This window comes from Acanthopagrus latus, chromosome 3, assembly GCF_904848185.1.
Source record: "Acanthopagrus latus isolate v.2019 chromosome 3, fAcaLat1.1, whole genome shotgun sequence".
NCBI classification, from domain to species: domain Eukaryota; kingdom Metazoa; phylum Chordata; class Actinopteri; order Spariformes; family Sparidae; genus Acanthopagrus; species Acanthopagrus latus.
In genome coordinates this window covers 13,353,526-13,375,357 of record NC_051041.1, presented here as the reverse complement: position 1 = coordinate 13,375,357, position 21,832 = coordinate 13,353,526, and the positions used below count along the sequence as shown (strand labels likewise).

Genomic DNA, 21,832 nt, shown 5'->3' with positions numbered 1-21,832 from the left:
ACCATCACAACATCACATTTGCAACACATCTAGTAAGCGAGTGATGATATGTACAATAATTCCAACATCCTCCCAGGCATATTTGGGAATCTATGGAGACGCTGACTTTTCCTGGTCATGTAGATGACAAATTGAAACAAGATGCCGTGGCAATTTCTTGTGAACAGAGGACCGACCAAAGGAGAGAGTAGTCTTTCTTTATTCAAACACTTGCAAGTGGACGCGAAAACCATCGAGATGCAGTGTTTCTGGCTGAAGGCGCAAAACATCCTCTTGTGGGTTTTCTTATCTACGTGCACACAACCCAAACTTACACCAAACATCTGTAGACCATACATCACCATGTTTGACAGTAATGAATTTTTTTGCGCTCCAAGCCAAGGATGAGATACGTGGGAATTGGTAACATAACAAACTTAAAAACAAGGCATAACTCCTTACCCCTGTCCGTACTGGCACCAAGGTTTTGTCCAAAACAACATTCCTGGCCTGACGGGAAGGAGTCAGCCACTTAAAAGATATCCCATGTGCAGCATTTTTCCACTACACAAGATACAACACATTTTCTTTAGTCGGAGCTCTGCCATCAAACATTCAATTTGTCGCTAGTGGTTTATGTAGATGAAACCGATAAATGCAGACTGAGCAAGATTTTCCATTCCAAGTAAAAGCTCATACAAAAAATAAAATCCCTCTTAATTATCACTTAATACCACACGCTAGAACAGTGACCACACGCAGTTTCAAGTCCCGACTCTCAAAAAAAAATCAGGTTGCGGTTCAAGACCGACCTACCCACTCACAACACCAAGACTTTTGACTCACAACAACTAGAAAGTGCCAAATGAAAAAAACATGGTTGTTTTTTAGCATGTTCAGTCAGAACTCACGAGCAGGCACATTTTTACTCTTGTAAACACTAAATAAAGTTTTTACAAGAGTCTTATTTTCAGGTGAATTATATCACTGGCAATGTAATGTAAAAAAAAAAAAAAAAAATCCAGTATAAAATGTTGAATTGTATTTTTTTCTCCTCAACCATCTGGAAACCATTGGAAAGGTTGAGAACTAATGCACTAGAAGTGAGTAACTGTGAGTAGTGTCTGTATTAGCAGAATGCCTCTCCTCATTGCCTTATTCTGCTGTGTTCAGCCTTTGTAAAGTGAGTGTGAAATCCACAGCCAGTAACAGCATGCAGGTTATTAGGGCTGCAGGTGGTACATTTGGCTGTGTCGGGTGCGTGTGCTTCTGCTGTGCTTACGACTTGGAATCTTGTGTTTGCAAACCCTAATTGATAAAATCTTGCTCACTTTAAGAAATGATCAAACATCCGAAGGAATCAAGATCGATGGAATAACAGAAAGACCTGCCGACTTGTGAAAGAACAAATGTTCACCTGAGTAGTATAGTAAGATGGCATCTGTTTTTTGATTATCATTGTATTTCTTTCTTTCTGCCAGAAGATTGAAGTGAAGATTGATGAGTACAACAAGCTGGCCGCTCTTCCAGATAAAGAAGGTAAATGTCAGTCTTGGCAGCACTGTGGTGCAGTGGTTAGCAGTCTATATTCTCATATGTTTTGTCTAAAAAAAACACAGTCAGAATATTTCTTTGAAGGAAAAATTTGCATCTAGTAGTTACTCAGCAGACAATATTGTCAATGTAAAAATTATGGAATTTGAATTATGATTATATAATTAAATTGAAGAGAAATAACCTGAGTGTATGTTAAATTTATCAGTATAATCAGGTTTATTTTGTTGTTACTATTATTATTTTTAATTTCAATTTTATTTGTAAGGGACAATGTGCAATTAAAACATAAATGTGACCATTTAATGCATTGCACCAGAGTTAGCCTCAGGCTAATTTACACCTGCAGTCCCATTGGCTGTGTTGAAGCCAATCTTGAAGAGTGTGACACAGAATTGTGAATCAACTGCAGTATATTTATTTAGTGAAGATCTTCAGAGAACACCACACAGAAAATATGCATTTGAGCTAAGCGCCCTGTGTTCTGAGTTCGGTCCGCTGTGACTCTGGGTTTTACTCTACGTGCTCCTCCTTTTGGACGACCCCCTGAGCTCTTTTATCATTGGAAAATTTTACTTCCTCCTTCTCAGTGATCAGTTCTCTGGGGTTCGCTTCAGAGCTATCTCTTCCACCCGGGAGTTTCAGTTCTGTATCTTTAACCGTCAAGGACGCTCTACTGTTTTTCTGCCTATAAGACAGATTTACACCCTTTCATCTGCAACATTATTCTGTAATTATCTACTGTTCTTGGAACTGTTTGTTCTTCACCCTTGAGTCACCCCCTGCGTCCCGTGTCTCTCCATTCAGTTGAATTTCTTCAGTGCACACATTATATTTCATCATTATCAAAACAGCTAAATAGCAAGGAAAGTGGAGAGAGGCTCCTTTCACATCTAGTCATAATAAACCCATTATTGGCACTGTCTGGCACTCAGTGAATATATAAAATTTTCCACAGCTGCTATAAAGACTACTTTTTGTTGCCAGTGATGGCACTGAATTATGAAATATGTTGTAGCTTAGTAAAAAAAAGAGTAACATTTTATTTGCTGCACTGACCAGATTCCATAGATCTTTAGTTTAGAACTGAGTTTTACGTCTGAACATGACGCACCTGTTATCATTTGATACATAATGAACCAACTGACCTTTATATGGTTGTTATTGCTATTATTGTTATTGTTATTGCGTTTTGACGGCTAAGGTTTGACATATTTAATCCAAGTGCAGTTAACTGTTAAAAGGAAAAATGGATAGCTAATGTGGTAAATGATCAACTTTGCAAGAAAATAAGGTCATTATCACCTGTTAATTCTCTCTTTTTATTCCCAGCTCTAGACAGACTGGAAGCAATGTTGAGGAAAAGAGAATCGGAAGCATCAACCAACGCTGCAGAGGTGTTGAGACTGCAAGACGCCTCCCCCAGTCAGTGTGAAGTTTCAAGTCCAGGCGATGGTAAATCTGTGTCAGCTCTGGGCAGCAGTTTTGAAATGTGTCTGCATTTTACATACACGTAAAAACACATTTTACTCTCACATTCCTGAGTGAATTTTGTCGTCTCTGGACATGTTTTTGCCCTGGCTGAAATATTTTCCGGCTTGATATTTTTGACAACAAGAGAAGCGTATTATGTATACGTATATGTCTTTCTGGTGTCATGAGAACATCTGTGGGTAAAATTTTAGAATAACCATCATTAATAAATGGTAGATTTATAGTTGATTAAACTTTACTTAACTTTGACAATTAAATGATTTATAAACTATTTATAAAGCATTTCATTGTTGTGAAATTGCAACTTATGCTTATAATACTTGGTAATAAATTCTGTCAATAAGATTACAAAGCATTGCATAGTTGTAACGCTGATATAGCAATTCAGTAAATTAACTATATATAACCATTTATTAATGATGGTTATTATGAAGTGTTGCTGACCTGTGAATGGAAAACAGACATATGGAATTTCATCATACCAATTACAGCAATTTTGTCTGTCAGGGATGTCTGTCTCTACTGATAACCAATCAGAGCAGGGCAAACATCAGCTCCTTACACTATTGTTCCAGAGTCCAGATGAGAATCCTTATGCTTACACATATTGTTCCAGACTCTTGAGTCCATGCCATACTTGTTAACATGATGCTGTTCTCCGTTCAGAAACCGAGGATAGAAAGCTTGCTGCGGGTGAGGCAGACGGAACCCAGAACTTGAAGATCTCGGAGACAGAAGCTGATGACCGGATTTCAGACCCACCTCCCACCTCTCATGAAAAGAAGCAACCAGATCTACCAAATCTCATCACTACTCCTAGCGTTCCAAGCGCAGAAGTAGCAGGTATGTCTCTGTACCGTCACCAGGGTTGTCAGGTCTGTGTGACAAAACCAGCCCAACCCGGGAGCTCAGAATATTCCAAAAACCATTTACTGTTCAGTCCAATCCAATTTATTACAATATCTACAAAGTAACACAATAAATCATCTGTGTGCAAACAATAAAAATCAGTTTTGCCTTGACAGTAATTTCACTGTGGTCCTAAAATGACCCTCTTTAAGTAGATACAGTATATTATCAAAGTTAAAGTATAGCTTTGTTGACATGTAAATCATTGGCCTGACACATTATGTTTCATCTTGTTGCTCGCTCTTCACTTGTTCCTCTTCCTCCCTACCTGGATAACATCAATGTAAAGATGTTAACATATTATTGTCATTAATGCCACGCCTTAATCAAACTAAAAAAGCATAATATTAAGTCAGTGTATTTTAATCATATTTTTGAATACAGATAGAGATTGGATATGCATTTACTGTTAGTATTTTAGTTTAACTAATTTTAAGTGATGCAGTATATCCTGTAGATTCACAACTTCTTTTTTTTTTACTATATGCACAATATATTTTTGTGTTAACAAGTGTTTGTATTTGCTGAATTAAAGGTGCAATTTGTAGTTATTGAACAATTCTAACTTAGAGAGGTAGTATTTTGCTATATTAATACAGTAATACGCATGAATACACATTCAGTAATATTGATTTATTGCCATGACTGAATACACAAGCCATCCTCAGAGAAGAATTAGGTCCCTACAACAAAAAGTTGCCTAATTCTGCTGGAAAACCACAAACCTGGCAAACCCGGTCATCACATGACTTTCCCTGACAGAAGATCCTAATCATGATAATTCCAGCTGGACTCATACTGTAGTGTCATAAATCTGAACTACAATACCATCACCTTATTTAGAAGTGTTCAACTGGTCTTTGTAAAGCATGAGGAGCCTGCATTGGATAAACACTAGAGAAGGAATCCCCAAGAAGTACACTGAATTCACAACTGCTCTGTGTGGAAATTATAACTGCCATATATAACTAAACAAAAGATGACTATTGCTAGATTACACCCAAGGCGCAGGGAAGAGAGGGGTCCAAGAGCGGTGGGTCTCGCTCTTTTTTTTTTAGGGCTTTCTAGAAAGATGATTCACCAGCGTAATCCAAATATGGAATCTAATAGTGGAAAAATGTATGGACTCAGGCCAAAAGGAGGATCCAGGGGCGTGGAAACACCAGAACCAAAATTGAATATAAGCTGGGAGAGTCGGACAGATAAACCAGTTCATCCCGGGAGAGCTCACTGCATGTATCCTGTTGTGTGAAATAAATGTCCTTGACCTGAAGACCAACTGTTTCATCCTTGATTTGAGACTCCATCTGCGAGCGTGTGTACAGTCAGAAAGTCTGTTAATTGTTAATTTAGACAAGTAGTTTTTGACACTACAATATGATCTCCTCTCTTTTTAGTCTATATTAAACAGGAGGCAGTGGAGGCGGTTGATTTCACCACTGCTACTGAGAGTCCAGGTAAACACAGGCCTTCCGTTTCAGCTGTTGTATCTTGTAATGTCATGCTATCATTTGTACCTTTTCCTCCTCCTTCTGCCTCCTTCGCCACTCATTTACACAGTCCACCATCTCTTGCATCCCCCCCTCCCAGCAGTCAAAATGGAGACACCTCAGAGTACTGTGGATCCTCCTGCGACTGACTCAGAGTCAGGTGGATTTGCCCAAATCCCTGACCTAGGCCGAGAGAGAAGTGACCCAGAATTACAGGACGCTCAGAAGACATCACCTGCAAATTTCTCTGAAACAGACCTGCACCATTCTGCTGCTTCAGTGAATACGGAACAGCAGAACCAACCCAGAGCCAGCGAGAATACAGATGATGCACCAAAACGCTCGGGATGCAGCCCAGAACCCAGGCACCACGGTGCATCGCAGGCACTCACAAGGATCTTGAAAGGTAGATTTAGGTGCAAATGTGAGTGTGTGGCGGTTGTTTAAAAGTTGCTGTATAAATTTGATGTCTGTATGAGTCTCTCTGAGGAAGTGTCATGTATCGAAGTCTCTCTTTTTGTTTGTTCAAAGGGTTTTCATGCTTCATTTGCCAGCAAACAAAGCATGATATCATACACAAACAAAGTTGATCTGAGGTTCTCTGGAAACTTGTTCTTCCCTCTTTACCTGCCCCTAGCTAGATCATAGATGGGGTTGGGGGTAATAAAGGGCCATTGTCCAAGACATGATCACCACCTGAGTGTGTGACTGATTGATTCAGCACTTTTGTCCTGTTTGTAGCGAGAATTAGCAGCTCTCAAACTTGGAAGGAGAATTTCCTTTACAGCCATTGAAAACACTGATTTGTTCTTTTGTGTGTCCGTCACAGGGGAAAGAATTCAGGGCACCAGTCATTTGTCCACATACTTGACAGTGGAGGGAATGAAAAAATCAGAAATCATAGGTGGGTGTGTCCATACTTACAAAGCAAACCCCTTTCACTCCTTTCAGTTTCATTTCATAAAAAAACATACAGTGTGTTAAAGACGGTGTGTCCTCGTCAGGTCTGGACTCCGTGTGGGAGTGTCGAGGGATTTCTCGGTCTCCATTCTTCTTGTGCGAGAGCTGCAGGTTGCGGCTCTCCCACAACAGCATCTGTCGACACATGGTCAGCCGAATGCACCAGGACAACCACGCTGTGAGTGGCATCTCAATAAAATGACAATAGTAAATTTTGCCACCAACATTTGGCACCTTTTCTCTCCCTTTTTTTTTCTTTTCTTTTAATGATATGATGTTCATGTCTTCCAGCAAAGAAAGTACCCTCAGCACACGGAGTTTCGGTTGAATGATGACCTGACTGAAGACTGTAAACTGGTAATTATGAAGGGGGTCATCGCAATGATCTCAATACAGGAGCGTTTCAAAAAGATGGATGCGCGGGTAATTAGGTGCATGTATGATGCATTTAATCTCAAATATCCTTAGGGTGATGTGGGCAAGATATGGGATTTAAACATGTTGTCTTTTTGAGAGATTGCATCATTTATGGTATTAAGGAATTGTTAATTAATATTTCACATTTTAATTTATTGGAGTTAAAGCACCAAGTGGAAATTGTTTTCCTGTTTGTGTTTCACAAAGGTTATACTGCTGAGACAGGACTTGTATGAACAGGTTCTGGCCGCTCCATTCAATGAAGGTATCAATGAACTATCTATTGGTCTACAGAGGTTTTGATGATCCTCGGGAGTATGTCTTAAGTTTTCAACTGTACTGTTTTCCTTCAGCTTTAAAAATGGTGCAAGACATCGAGAGAGAGCTGAACCAGAGCGCCCTCCGTCCATCCATCAACATCCTGCAACAAAACGGTGACTCTCCTTGGCCCAGTCATTTATTTCTCCTTTGTATAACTCAAGTGGCCTGTACAGGCGGAACATGGGTGTGACCGATGGGGTTTTCCTTTCTGTTGCGCACAGACCAGCAGCCTGAGGCGTGGCAGAGTCGAAAGGAGTCCCTTTCCACCGAGACGCAACCAACATCATCACATGAGACGGACCACAGATGTGACAGTGGTATTATGATCCAGTTTTTTCAGTTTTATTTTTGTTTAGTTTTTTTCACAGCACCCTCTAGTAGTGTAATTCAGAAAAACGTGACCCAGAATTCAACTGAGTGATGACATAAAGTCTATGCTGACTTATCTCATTACTTTTGCACCTCACCATACTCTTTGAACTGAGGCTTTGAATCTACACTAACCGAATTTTGTGACTTATGTTACCAGCTAACCACAAACTGGTATCACTTGTGCAATGCTTTTAGCTTTGCCTTGGTAATTCTCTGTCAGTTAGAAGTACGCATATATTCATGTTGTCTGCTGCTTTTAAATAATTTATTCTTGTGCTAATTCATCTCCTCTCTCTTGTGCCTTTTTTTAGAAAAAGAAAGACAAAAACGTAATTTTGAAGAGACTGCTGTGGCGGGAGATTTGCATGGTGTCAAACTACGAAAAGGCTCGAGTCATGTGGATGTCACCACTGTCTCCTCAAAGGCTGATTCTGTCGTTTCTCCACCTCCTGGTGCTGGCACATGTCATAGTTTACAAGAGACCAGCAGTAGCTCTTGCGTGCAACCAGATCCAAGGCTATCAGTCTTTCGGGACCAGAGGTCTACCCCCGAGTTGCAGGTGAAACAGGAGGATGTGCACTCAGAGTCCCCATCTTCTAGTGTTGGTCCTAAAACTACTCAGTCTCTGCCTGTGTCCTCCAGAGATGAAAGCTTTCCAACCAGGAAACGACTAGCTGACACGTCTATTGAAACGCTAGTCAAGCCTTGCTCCAGCAGCCCCCAAATTAGGGACCAATTACCAACCAAACGCACATGTAGCTCACTGCAGCCCACCATCAAATCAGCCTCCAAGTTCACTCTTAACCCCGCTGAAACCTCTACCGTCCTGTGCCCTAAGGGCAAAGATGCCAGGCCCATATCTGTCGAACAAGTCGTATCCAGTGTGGAACCGGTACAGTTTAAGGACCTAATTGCTCTGATGAGAGAGGTGAAGTCGGAGAAGGATGTATCCCCTTGCACGTCAGGTCCAGATAATCCTAGGACGACAGTCTCCTGTGCTGGCAATTCATTTGAAGGTGGCATGGAAGCAAGATGGGATTCAGAGTCTGTGCAGTCTAAATCTATGATGGAAACAAACCAAAACAGATGGGATTCAAAGTCGCTGTCGATTGAAAATAAAGTGACAAATAATCCACCCTTCTCTCAGTCATCCAATAGGATATTTTCAGCAGCGGCTCCTGTGGTCTCGACCAATGAGAGCCAACCCATTTACCCTACTGCCACGGGCAGTTCTTTTGTCAGAGGGGCTGAAGCCAAGGCGGTGGGTACCATGATGCCTGCCACTGCAGACCCCAGTGCCCCACAGCTGACTGTCACGGCTCAGTTTGAAAATGTAAGCCAGATACAGGCCACTAACATCCGCTGTGTGGTCTCCAACCCTAGCCCAGTACAGACGCCACAGCCAGAGACTGCTAACACTGTGGATCGTCAGTTGCCCATTAACGCCATTATAACCCCCAGACGGGACCCCGCTAACAAGAACTTTTCAGGCAGCTATATCGGACAGGACCACGCTGAGGTCATCACAGGCCATCAGGTTGCCGACAGTTTGTCAACAGTTGCAACAGCAAATCCCACTGATGCACTGGCTGCTTCAGGAGGGTATGGTCCGTACAGCCAAATGCCTCACATCACAAATGTGCACGTTTCAGGTTTTCCTCCTTATGTTGCAGGCTACTCAATACCAGACAGCCCTCCTGTCACTGAGAACTTATACCGTCATGAAGCATACACGCCTAATGTTTTATTCCAGAGCCAGATTCAACCAAAGCAGCAAGCAAACTACTTTGGACACTTGCCAACTCCAATAAACCAAGAATGCGTGACACTCGAGATGCAGCAGCTAATCCAGCAGCAGGAACTAAACCACCAGCGGATACTGCAGTTAATGCAGCAGCAGCAGCAGCAGCAGCAGCAGCAGCAGCAGCAGCAGCAGCAGCAGCAGCGGTACTCCCCATGGACAGGTGCCGTTCCTGACGTTGGCACCGGAGCCAATGACGCTGCTTACTCGAGCACTGTTGCATTAACCCCTCCAGCTGACGGACCACTAACATTAGTTGACCTGAACAACTACAGGCTCAACAGAATGGCTCTATTGCAGAATGGCAACAACACAATAACACAGTTCTATCCCAGAGTTTATCTCAGCCCTCCTGCTGTTTATCCTGGAGGTCTTAATATGAACTAGGTGTGTGTTTTTTTTTTTGTTTTTTGTTTTTTTATGGTGACTATAAAGACCTTTCTACTTTGAATATTTTACCTGGATGGTGACAGAGGATATACACTTTCATGATCAATGACGCCTCATCAGGGCATAACTGAGTAGCTAAAGAACAAAATCGGGAGACTGGACTCAGAGAACCACTTCTTTTTTTCTACCAAAAATATTCCTGTTTGACATTGTTCTATTTTTTCAATTTCATTTTGACATCTTGAAAACAATGACGTGTGACTTGTTTTACTCGTTACAATCACACTTTCCTTATACACCTGTAGCCTAGCTCAGCTCTGGTTTTATTTTATTGATGTTTGCTATTCTGTTGCTATATGTTTTTTTTTTATAAGGTGTAAAATAATCCTCATTAGTATTTGGGGGAACTTGTTACATTATCTTTTGTTGTGTGTGTTCACATACACACAGCGTTGTACGTTTAAGAGTTCTGCAGTATTACCTCCGTTGTGAGGATGTGTTGATGCCAGTCATCTACTGTGATTTTTGTAATTGTTTCATTGTCATATGTTCTTTTTAATAAAGTTCCTTTAACATTGAGAGTGTCTAATAATTGCCTAACTTCCACTTCCCTGTGGTCGACAGATGCAGAATTGATGATGGGTGCATAACTTCCTAGTATTGGGAATCTGGCCTGACTGTGAACTGTATTGACCTTTAATGTTGTGTGAATATCGTGGTTACTGAGACATTAAGAAATAGCTATTACATCATATTACACAAGCACGCACATAGCCATAGGGATGCCAAGTCACTGCAAAATGGCAAAAACAGGAAATCTGACGACACACCAAACAGCATCCTGATGCAAGTTTCTGGCCAAATAGGAGAGCGTGCACACACACATGCACGAGTATATACACGCACATTTGGAAGAGTCACTGGAAGTTGCACAATTATCCAGGGGAAGACATGTAACATTGGGAGAACAAAAACAAAGAACAACATGACCTTTTGGTGTTTTGCCAGACAATCACTGCGCACCTGAATAACTAGGATGGACAGAACTTGAGGTATAAAATGTTTGATAAATCCAGAAATAAACAGAACCCACACGTCTCTGTGATTCTTTGCAGAGTTTTCTGCACAACACCAGGTCCCCCACTTTTTTTTTTTTTTTTTTTTAAATAAAAGCAAATGCTTCTGCTTTGAAACTTGGCCTTGATATCCTGATTACACTTTGGTCTCGCAGGCTGACTGACGCACCATTGATTGTTTCCGAAATAAAATTTCAATCCTCACAGGGAAGATCATGATATTCAATTAATGTTACTAATGGATAGGCCCGTCATTTTGATGCCCTTTATACTGTGGTGGAAATTTCTGTCAATAAAAGAGTAAGTCAGATCTGTCTTTTCTGTAAATTTAATCCAACCATCTGCAGATGGACTCACCGCGCCGTCAAATTCATGAGCCGAGTGAATGAGCCCAGAGTAAAGGAGTGTTCACAATTTATACACAGATAACAACAAGGTCAGGGGAAGAGACAAGCACTCTCAGTGCCAGCAGTGATTAAGCTACACACATACGTACATACGACTATCCCAATCAGACAGGCTTCTCATCGACACAAGACATAAAGTTAAAACTTCATGACGCATGACCTTAAAATTATCAGACGTAAAACATGAGACAAGTAGGCGACTTTCTATCTGAGTTTTGGCTGGTTCGTGACTCTATTACAATCATATAGGGCAGAGGTTAGGTGTTCATACATTTGCGTAAGATATCAGTCACACGAAGCAAGTTAGATAAATGTTTTTAAGAAATCATATTCAACAAAATGGTTAAAAATTCATCAACCCATAATGAAAAGGAATTTTCCCATCACAATACTTTTCTTGCACCCTGCCTTTTTCCAGTAGTAGAATGATGCATGGCTTCACAGTTCCTCATTGAGCAGGGCTATGAAAGAATCTGCTGTGGTTAAAAAAATAGATCAGTAACAAAGTGATGCATTTTCTTTGCACGAAGCTCTTTGAAAAACAAACGTGATGTGCACTGATCAGCCACAACATTAAAATAAAAAACGAAACAAAACAGGTGACCCGGGAGTTTGATTGAGTGGTGTGATCCTAAAGTACCCTTCGTTGGATTTAAAAAGATGTATGTAGTCCTGAGATGTCAAACTGTCCTAAATGTTCTGCTAAAGTCTCCTTTGATCAGACATGTTCTGTACCAAACGGAAAACTGCAGCTTACTGAGTTATTTCTTTATTCATTGGAGGTAAGATTGGTGGGAAGTATAAGGCTTTCACATCTACCAGGTACAGTGAGTTTCTTGATTTTAAAGGAAATTGTTTTTGTAGAACACTGGCCCTCCCTCTTTCTCTTACAGATCCTGAGAGTGGTGTGACGGAAGAGGGAGAAGAGAGTTTCTGAGACATGCTTTGTTTCAGTTTATCGAGCTGCGTCTATCCTCCTCCACATGTGTGGTATTTGCTCGAGCTTTGAGGTCAGGCACATCAAGGTCAGACGAGTTTCTGGCTTTTAACTGTGGGAGAAATTCTTCTACTCCTGAAAAACACGTTATGTTTATGTAGTTAAGTTCCCCCTTGACTGAAAAAATTGTCTCAACATATACGTTTTTTTTGTAGAAGTCTGCATCAATTTAACTTATGAGTGGGTAAGGGAAATTCTCCTTGTTGAGGTAAAGAGTTGCTATTTCTCAGGAGAATTTCACACTCAGCCTGATCAATCAGATCTCTTTAAAACTTGCAGCATTGAGAAAATAACCTGAGTGTTCTCTGCAGCCTTTCAAATGTTTCAGATTTAAATGCAGTAGAATGCAGGTCACATACTTTTACGACAGTTGTTAATCATTTCTTCACAAAGCGATGACCCTGAGATGTGTATGCAGATTATGCCGTTCGCAGGACAGTGACCCTTTGATGTTTCACTGGCATGTAAATGTCGTCCTATCTACCTCCCTGTAACCACCTGGTGCAAAAGAGAATTGCCCCTTGTTTCTGCACCTCAGGTGAAGGAGAGTCTCGTCTTCCTCTCACATCCTGATATGTTCTCTACCGTACGTCAGCTACTGAATTCCAAATTATTTCATTTGTCACAAGTCACAGGAAAACAATGCATTAAATCCAGTGCCTTGAAATTAAACGTATCTAATGGAACTCAATAGAATATTAATCAAACCACTTGGTCACCCTTCACGGTGACAGGTGCAGAACAACATATACTGAGTGCAGTGAGGACCTCTTTGATGATGCATGAAATGAAACAGACTCACATGCCACTCATGTACAGAGGACTAAAAGTCATTAATTAAATGTGTCATTGATTAATTAAAATTGCAATTAAATATGTCATTAATAAATTAAAATACCAATTCATTTTATGTAAAAAACATATATGATTATTTCACTATTTATTTTATCTGTCAAATTCGCCCATCAAAGTCAGTGGGTGGGGCTAACCCAAATTTAGTCTAATCCATTGCTTTGGTCTGAAGTCTTTCAAAACATGGCTCCTATGTTGTTGCTGTATCAACAATGGGTCTAGCAGGGGACCCAGCCTTCAATTTCATTTTTAGCGGTTGCCAATGAAGTTTCCTTTGATTGCATCAATCCATTGTCTGGAATCAATTTGCCTTGATTTGATGCGCAGGGTAACCAATCAGGTGTTAGGATCCACCCACCGACTTTGATGGGCGAGTTTGACAGATAAAATAAAGTAGCACTGCAAACACAGGACCATGAAATGATTAATTAGTGAAATAATTATATATGTTGTTTTGTTTTGTTTGTTTTTTACATAAAATGAATTGGTATTTTAATGAATTAATGACACATTTAATTCCCATTTTAATGAATGAATGACATTTAATTATTTAATGGTGTATTTATTTATATAACTATGCTAGTCCTCCATAGACAGAGAGGTCATTGTAATTGCCAGTGATGGCACAGGATTTGTCATGTAACTAAGTACACTTCAAACTCAATCACATCTCACAGTGAAATATTGTACTTTATACTCCATTGTGTGTGTGACAGCTTTAGGTATAGTTACAGGAACATTATTTTTTTTTTGCATATTTGTGAAACAAACAAACAAACAAACAAACAAACAAACTTAATTTTAGTGGCCTGCATTGGTTTAACATGAGAATATGGGCTACAACCTGGGAGTGTGTAATTAATCCTCTTCATACAGAGTCAACTATAAATGTAGACTTAGGTTTAGAGGATACGATGTCACTAAGGTTTAGACTGGCTTCAACTCAAGAAGCACTGTTGAGGGGCCATCATGTCAACCTAAAGGCCATGCAAACGCAAGTTCTGTGTACATGTTAAAGACGACTTCTGACAGTGCATTGAAGTGTTGAAAATGAAATCTTTCTCAGCCTCTTTGAGCTTTAAACTGCCTTCCATTGCAGAGATACCTTCACTAAGAATGCTTTGGCTCTTGGAGAATGGGGCCTCATAAAGATAGCACACAGGTTCACAAACACACACACACACACACACACACACACACACACACACACACACACACACACACACACACACTGTTGTCTGATTGGTCAGAGCACACACACTGAACTCTATCTCACTTCTCTCGGCTCAACAGGAAGTCAATCAATCAGTGGAAAGTGTTGCTGAACTTCGTCTCGTCTTTGTTACAGGTATTTCTTCGCGGATTTTCTGTATCAGCAGAGCCCAGAGAGACAGACAGACAGACAGCAAGGACACTCACGGTTAAACGGTAAGTTAGCTCACCTGTTGTTTAGCTAGTTTTAATCAAACACGAGCTGAGCAGTTGGTTCGGTCTGTCACATTAATTTTTACGTTTATTTTATTTTATTTTTTATAAGAGGTCGGCTCTGCCAAAACAATATGAAATAAAATCACATTAAAGTCGAGCTCAAGTTAGTTTAAAGTGATGGATGACACAACGACTGAAATGTAATAATTAGGAGTTTCCACACAGGGCCAACGTTAATTGACGTCAAACATCAGTTAACTAGCTAGCTAACTGATGTTTTGTTGTTGTTGTTGTTGTTTTAACTTTATAGGCAGACAGGAGAGCGACAGAAAGCCATTTCTAGTGTTACTGAAACATATTCTTGTCATTCTACTTTGACTTCTAGTTCCACCAGTGACACAAATCAGCAGTTTCCTGGGTGAAAGTCCTGTCCTTTCGTTAGCTGATGCTTGCCAACCATATAGTGGTGTAACTTTAATTATCTTTCATGTGGTTGTTTCACTACACCTTCGTTATGGTTGCTGAAATTAAGGAATACTTTTAATTCTACCCTATTAAATTCTGTGACGGTGGAGCATGAAACCAACAAAACAAATGTCACCAGCTCAAAACGTGTTGACTCCAGGGTTTCATTAATTTGTTTTTCTTAGATTTAAAACTTTAAAAATCCCTCGTTGCAGGGAGAACGTGGGTACTGTCCGGACAGCGTGGTGATGTTGCAGCGCCATCTGGTGGTTGATTCCATTTAGGGTCTGGCTGTTTTTATTTAAATATAAGGAGTACAGTGAGACCAAATAGACGTAGGGATACATCACTGAACTAAAACAGCAGAAAACATTTTGACCCAAAGCTAACAATAGTTTAAAGTAATAACACGTTTTCATTCAAGATGGGTGAATCAAGATAAGGAATTTCTCATTGAATGAACCCTGAGAACAGAATCAGGACTGCACAGTTTTGGTAAAAATACCAAACAACAACAACAACAAAACATTGTGATTATTTTTTACATACATTGCGATTCAAAGATAATCAGTGATTAGTGGGATAAATCTTTTTTGTATCACAATTTTCACTGAAAAAATCCCATGATGATGTGACATGTGTTGGTGCTTGTTCCAAACAAACGTGTTGTCTTACACAGGGAACGAGATTTGTAGGCCGGGACACTGCAGTACTTGATTATCATGCTTGCGCGTACCATCCCAGGTTTGACCACAACTACATCCTCCCCCACTGCAGAGGAGAAACATGCAAGGTTCAGCCTCTGTCTCTGTAAAGGAATGTGTGGGAGTCTGCCTCTCTGAAATAAAAATCTTGCCAAAGAGACTTATAAACCATATTCTAGAGTATGTTAGATTGCTGTATACAGCCATATATGCCCACAACATGGGCTAAATGCACTGAGAGATTTCTCACCATGAATGATAACAGTGGTAACAAACAGTAATGAGTGTAACATTAGTTGAAGCTCTCTGTGTATTTGTTGCACTCTCTGCATGGCAGTCATGATTAGAAGGACCTTGAAGATGTGCTCACAGCTCTCCTCCCATGTGTCACGTGAACAAACTGGTTCCATCTGGTAGATTGAGGAAGACTTTGCATGTTTTTTTTGGCTGAACAACTTCTGCTGTTTTTATTCATCGTAAGTGAAGCTTGAAAAAAGTCTCACATCTAAGAAGTCGTATTTCTGGAATTTAATCCAGCGTCACTTGTGTGGGCGCTATACTTCGACAACCACAAAGAGGCGTCTAGGCTATGAGCGAAGTTTCCATCCTGATGTCGATCCTATCTTCATATACTGTACCAATCAACAGTTTTTCAGAGTTGTGGTATACCTAAACACTTACTGCCTACGTGACTCCTGTCAATGTCAGTGCACCTCTGGTGTGTTTGCACATATTTATGTCCAACAAACAGTGTCATCGTCTCCTCATCTCTTATCAAAGTCCCTGTCCTGCCTTACACACAAAGCAAAAGAAGTGCTGGGCACAGAATAACTCATTACGCCATTAGGTTGCATGACATAAAAAAACGGTGTTTTGCATGAAATGCACGTTTTCTTCATCACTCACTTCCTCACTTCAACTGTGTGCAGGTGGTGATTCTACAACTGCAGGATGCAGCCGGTAGAAGCACTAAAGGGTACGTATTTGACGTTCTGCATGTGTGCTACAGTGCTTAGACCATTTGATGCAATTATGTTTGTCTGACACATTCTCTGTGTTTAGGGGTTTCTACTCAAAGCCAGCTGGTGAATTCTCTGAAGGTGTATCTGAACAACAAGAACAGACTACAACCCATTATTGGTATGTCACGACAAATCCCTGTATGTTCTCAGGTGTGTGTTTGTATTGAAATAATTTGTCATTTTATTTACATCCAGGTCTGGGCAGTATAATAGAATGTGTGAAAGCAGGTACAAACAAAGGAGAAGCACTTTACCTGTGTAAGGTGTGTGCGCGTCGAGTCAGTAAAGCTGACATCCGTAACCACATCATGGGAAGCCTCCACAGATACAACTACATTGTAAGTCGCACTGTAAAGGACGTCGTGATGGCAAGTTCATCCACGGCTCTGATTCAGTTCCTTAACAGGTGGTCTGTTTTGCTTGACAGAAAGTCTGGCACCCCCACTTAGTGTCAGAATGGAAGGAGAACTCTGACCTTTCCAAGCTGGCCTGGCCACTGATGGAGAAAGCCAAGATTCTTGAGGGAACTGAGGGACCAGGAGATGTCCATGTATGTTGCTTTTAACGTCTATTTATTTTGTGTTTGAGTGTTTCGGTTGTGAGTACTCATCATTTTTGCACCTTCATATTAAGTTGTTAGAGGTTCAAGATACCGTCTACCAGAGGATGGCTACATGCAGTGATAACGATGGTCAGTGGCTATTCACTTGTTTGGAACAGTGGTCTTAACCTGTACGATGTCCTTTAATCCCAATCTCGGTCTTCCCAGTTGCTTATGTCTGTCACTCTCTTTGTTTTTTATTGCATTATTTCCAATTGTACATATTCCTGTTTTTTTTTTTTTTCATAACTCCATATGGGTCTCTTTCTCTCTCTAACACTTCAGTGGTAAATCTGATAAATGTATTAAAAGATGGATACATTAAACGTGGGAGACATTCAGAGCTGGAGCCGGAGCAGTCTCCCGTCCAATCAAGTAGGATTGTATTGCTTGCCCGTAACCAACCGAGATCACCCAGGACGATCTCAGGCGGCTGGTTAAACGGCACGTGTATGTCACTGTCCGACGACACCCGGGTGACACCTGAGTCTCCTTTGCTGTCTGAGAAGAGAGGCAGCCCTCTTAATGACTATACGGGATGCAAGCCTCTTATTGGTAAGCACAAGCTGCATGCAAAAAGCTGGTGGTATCTTTTCTCAGAATCAAGTCTAACTCTAAAAGGAAGCGGCAGTAAGCCTACAGCATGTAACCCACGCTATCACTGCAGTTAGTCAGTAATGAAAAGAGCCGAGCAGAGATTGGATTATTGGCTGCACACACGTACATTATTTTTAAAATTTTGGTAGAAAGTGACTAAGTGTGTTTTCCAGAAACTCATACCACTGCTGCTTATATGTTTTTGCAACAGGTCTTTCCTGTGTGGTGGAGTGCAGAAGCGAAGCTGGCCACACACACTGTTTCTTATGTCACTGCTGCCGCATCAGGTCCAGCAAAAGGGACATCGTCGATCACCTGACCAGTTCATCCCATCTCAGGAACTACTTGGTCAGTTTGTCGCGGATCATTAATGTGTACAAGACCACAAATCCTTTACCATTCAGAGTCTTTAGTGAACACGCTAGGTTGAATTGTAAGTGAACTATCTGTGTTTTAGATGGAAAGTCATCCTGAGCAGGTGGACGTTATAACAGCAGACGTTAATGATCATTGTCAGCTTCTCCAATCGCTGGCCAGGGAAGTGGAGCAAGGGGAGGGCAGAGGCGAGCTGAAGGTATCATATTCACTTCTATCCACAGATTATCTTCGCCTTATGACTCCTATTTCCTTTACCATAAAGGTCTGAAATTCACTTGTGCTCATCTGTCATGTTTATCATGTAATGTTTCCAGGTGGTAAACGTACCAGAATTACTCTGTGTCCAGCTGACTGGCAAAAGTTACCACTGGTGTAAGTACAGATGCATGTCCATCCACTGTTTTCTTGTTTGGCCTTAAAAGCATTTACATCTTTAGCTCCAAATCTCTGCTCAAGAGGAGTGATTCATGATGTAAGTATGATGCGTAGCTAACTCTCGCCTTTCACATTACAGTGGTTTTGCTTTCTTTGTGTTGTGTGATACTTGTCACTGTGCATCTGTGCTCTGAAGTTTGAAACTGTCTGTTCACCCTTTTTAAACTTTATTCTTTGTTTTTCTTTTCATTTGTTTTGCACTCAACTCCTTCATTGTATCTTTGTTCAAACATTTCAATGATTCTTTTCCAGCGTTCAACCACTGAACCAGTTACTTGAACTCATAGCTTATTCTTTCACGTCAGCTTTTGAGCGCAGAGACTTATATGTTTGTATTTTTTTCTTTGTATACCCCTTGTATTGTTTTTCATCTTTTAAAGGCATGAAGATGCTGTGTAATGGATGGACAAGCACTAATGTCCAAAAGAAGAGAATGGCTTCCAAAGGTGTGTGTGTGTGTGTGTGTGTGTGTGTGTGTGTGTGTCTTTGGAAGCAACAGTACACTTGAAGGGGTCGAAAACACATTTTTCCTCAAGTAATTGAATATTTTTGTGATTTCCTTTAATGCGCTGTGGGCCCAATTTACACTTTTCTTTCAGGGCTAACTGTGGACAAGACTTCAAATCAGGGAATGCCGGAGAATTGTGCCGCGGTGATGAAGGTTACATCAAAGAGGAAGAAGAGGAAATGGAAAAATACTGTGTTTAAGGTAAGCCTGCCTCTTACCAAAGGTTCAGTGCTGCTGGAGAGGACGTCGTTCAGCGTGGACAGCCTGCCTGTGGCATCCGCATACTTGCCTCCATCCGACTCAGATCTCACCTTCTCGCCAGAGTCTCGGGCAGAGGAGTGTGAGTTTGACAGGGACACTCCGTATACCGTCGCAGAACTCACGCCAGAAGAAGTTCAGCAAGACCTCTGTAGCGGAGATGCCGAAGCTGGTCAATACACGAGACCAGAGAGAAACTCTGCTTGTTATTACTTAAAGGTGGATGGTGTGTTTAATGACAATGAGCATTTCAACCAGTCTGAATACCGAACTTGGACAAAAGACCCAAGGCTTTATGGGGTGAACAGTGACAACAGAGAGTGCAGTTATCAAGAAAGATCAAGTGAGACTTATGAAGGCCCACCAACACAAAATAAGTGGCTGTCACCTTCCGTTTCCCACATTCAGGCCTGGCCAGTGTATAACTCTTCCTATGGACGTTGGGAGGGTTGCACTGAGCAGTGGTACAGTTCAACCTCACAGAATAGAGGTGACACAAGAGCTGAAGTGTCGAGCGAGGAGAGACTGGGTGAGATGAACTCAGATGTTACTCGGTATTATTTCCAACAACAGCCCCAAGACCAGTACATGGCACAAAATCCCACAAGTCTTGTGACAGGCAGTGTGGGGCAGTCTGGAGAATTGGCTCCACATGTTCGAGCTTCTTGGGTCAACGCCCATCCTCATGTAGGAGGTTCCCTTTCTCACAGTGGCAACATTGCACCAGTGCAGAGAATACCGTTTCTTCAGTATGAACAGAGCCCATGGCAGACATACATGGGGTGCAGCACTGGTCATGTCCAGACAGCTCCGCAAAGTTACATGATGCAGCCTGCGGCCCAACAAGCCATACAAGTAGGTCAAGGAGTGATGTCTGACCCAAACCACAATACTGGACCTGTGACAGAGCCTGAGCAGCAATTTCCTCATCCAGCTGTGATATGGAGCTCTTGCTATCCTTAATTTCAGAATTGCTGTTTTTTTTTCATTTTAGATTGAACAGCTCCTTTTATGCGCCCATGTTGTTATTCTGAATATATTGCCACACCGAACTGAGACCAAATTTCTGCGTCTCCATTTAGTGAAATCACACTCACAGCATGGGTTTTAAACCAAGATAAACAGGTCTGATTTTTGTCAGAAATGGGAATCTCCTACTGGAGCGATATTTTGCTTGTAGTTAAGTTTTTCAGTAATTCTTTTTTTCTTTTCTTTTTTTTGTAAATTGTATTGCTTCAGAACAAGAAGAGAGAAAGTTTGAACTCTTACTTGGGCTGTGCTTTATAGATATAAATATATTTAACTACCTACATTTTCTTTTCGACCAATATGTTATGTACAAGCTGTGCCTGAGTAACTATTCATTAGATAAGTGACAGTTCACTTTAGGTTCATGCTTGAATACATTTCTATCAACTTTTGAAAAAAATGTCCATGTTGAAAAACAAGTTCATATACATAATGGCTTGATTTTGACCTCTTTTGTCTACCACCGAAGATAGTACATTTATGTTGACCATGATGTATGAATGACCATGAGATCAAATTGATTTTCTTTTGTTATTTGTGGTAACTAAATGCATGTACTTCAGTACAGCCTATAAGTACATTGTTGAGGGACTTGTACTTAATCACATTCATTTTATCTTGCTTTACACTTCAACTGTATTACATTTCAAAGTGATATAGTGTACTTCTGTGTTCACTTAAATGCAGTAGTTACATTGATTTAACATAGAGATGTGATCAGCTTTTTAAATATGATGCATTGTTACATATTAAAGGCCTCACCTTGTTTTCGGGTGAGTTGCTGATTAAAAAGTGTTAAAAGCCATGCTGTGCCATTCGTGCGGTCATTATGTACTTTATGATGAAACTGTAAACTGTCCTGTAACAAAGCTAACAAGTAAAACTTTTTTTTTGTTTGTTTGTTTTAATCTGAAAGGGACTATAATGCATTGTGAGCTTTTGGACTTTTTTTTATTCATTTATTTTTTTACTTCAAGTACATTTTGCTGTAAACATTGTACTTTTACTCAAATAGAATTTTGAATCCAGGGCCTTTATCTTGTAACAGCATTTTTCACACTATGATATTGTAACTTAAGTAAAACATTTCAACTTCTTCCACAACTGCTTACTGTGTTGTGTTTTATAGTCTGCTGTATAAAGTTTCCAAGCTCAACAGCATCTCTTGGCCTGTTCACACAGCCTTTAACCGAACACGGTTCTCTGTGGTACTCAAGCTTCAGTGTCAGAAGCAAGATGTGTTCAGGCCATTACACAATTGCTATACAGTGTGAGGTTAACTTGTCAGCATTAGGTAATACATGAACCCACTAAAAGCATCGTTCAACAGTTATACTATGTTGCTATGAACAAGGAATGTATTTGTGACCATTTGACATGGTAAGTTG

At 40.6% G+C, this 21,832-nt stretch overlaps 2 protein-coding genes across 13 annotated transcripts in view; both read left to right on the top strand.

Moving 5' to 3' along the window:
- Positions 1-10,266, top strand: part of LOC119016683 — a 43,582-nt gene extending 33,316 nt beyond the window's left edge. For 6 of the 11 annotated variants that reach the window (XM_037092808.1, XM_037092804.1, XM_037092805.1 and 3 more), the window contains 12 exons: positions 1,461-1,518; positions 2,866-2,988; positions 3,694-3,870; positions 5,334-5,393; positions 5,527-5,832; positions 6,256-6,330; positions 6,431-6,564; positions 6,678-6,809; positions 7,011-7,068; positions 7,157-7,237; positions 7,346-7,441; positions 7,808-10,266. In XM_037092808.1, the coding sequence (XP_036948703.1) occupies positions 1,461-1,518; positions 2,866-2,988; positions 3,694-3,870; positions 5,334-5,393; positions 5,527-5,832; positions 6,256-6,330; positions 6,431-6,564; positions 6,678-6,809; positions 7,011-7,068; positions 7,157-7,237; positions 7,346-7,441; positions 7,808-9,684 (3,177 nt within the window). In that variant the 3' untranslated portion in view covers positions 9,685-10,266. The remainder of the gene's footprint in view (positions 1-1,460; positions 1,519-2,865; positions 2,989-3,693; positions 3,871-5,333; positions 5,394-5,526; positions 5,833-6,255; positions 6,331-6,430; positions 6,565-6,677; positions 6,810-7,010; positions 7,069-7,156; positions 7,238-7,345; positions 7,442-7,807) is intronic. The other 5 variants (XM_037092803.1, XM_037092802.1, XM_037092800.1 and 2 more) reach the window with 5 other exon arrangements.
- Positions 10,267-14,250: 3,984 nt separating this feature from the next.
- On the top strand, positions 14,251-21,548 carry LOC119017019. Of its 2 annotated transcripts, XM_037093404.1 has the most exons (12): positions 14,251-14,447; positions 16,546-16,592; positions 16,679-16,756; positions 16,834-16,976; positions 17,066-17,188; positions 17,272-17,329; positions 17,525-17,794; positions 18,048-18,184; positions 18,294-18,410; positions 18,529-18,586; positions 19,030-19,095; positions 19,249-21,548. In XM_037093404.1, exons 2-12 carry the CDS (start codon positions 16,568-16,570, stop codon positions 20,376-20,378), a joined length of 2,205 nt encoding a protein of 734 aa, XP_036949299.1. In that variant the 5' UTR covers positions 14,251-14,447; positions 16,546-16,567; the 3' UTR covers positions 20,379-21,548. The 2 variants fall into 2 exon arrangements, with proteins under 2 accessions (XP_036949299.1, XP_036949300.1); XM_037093405.1 differs by lacking the exon at positions 19,030-19,095.
- The last annotated feature ends 284 nt before the right edge of the window (positions 21,549-21,832 follow it).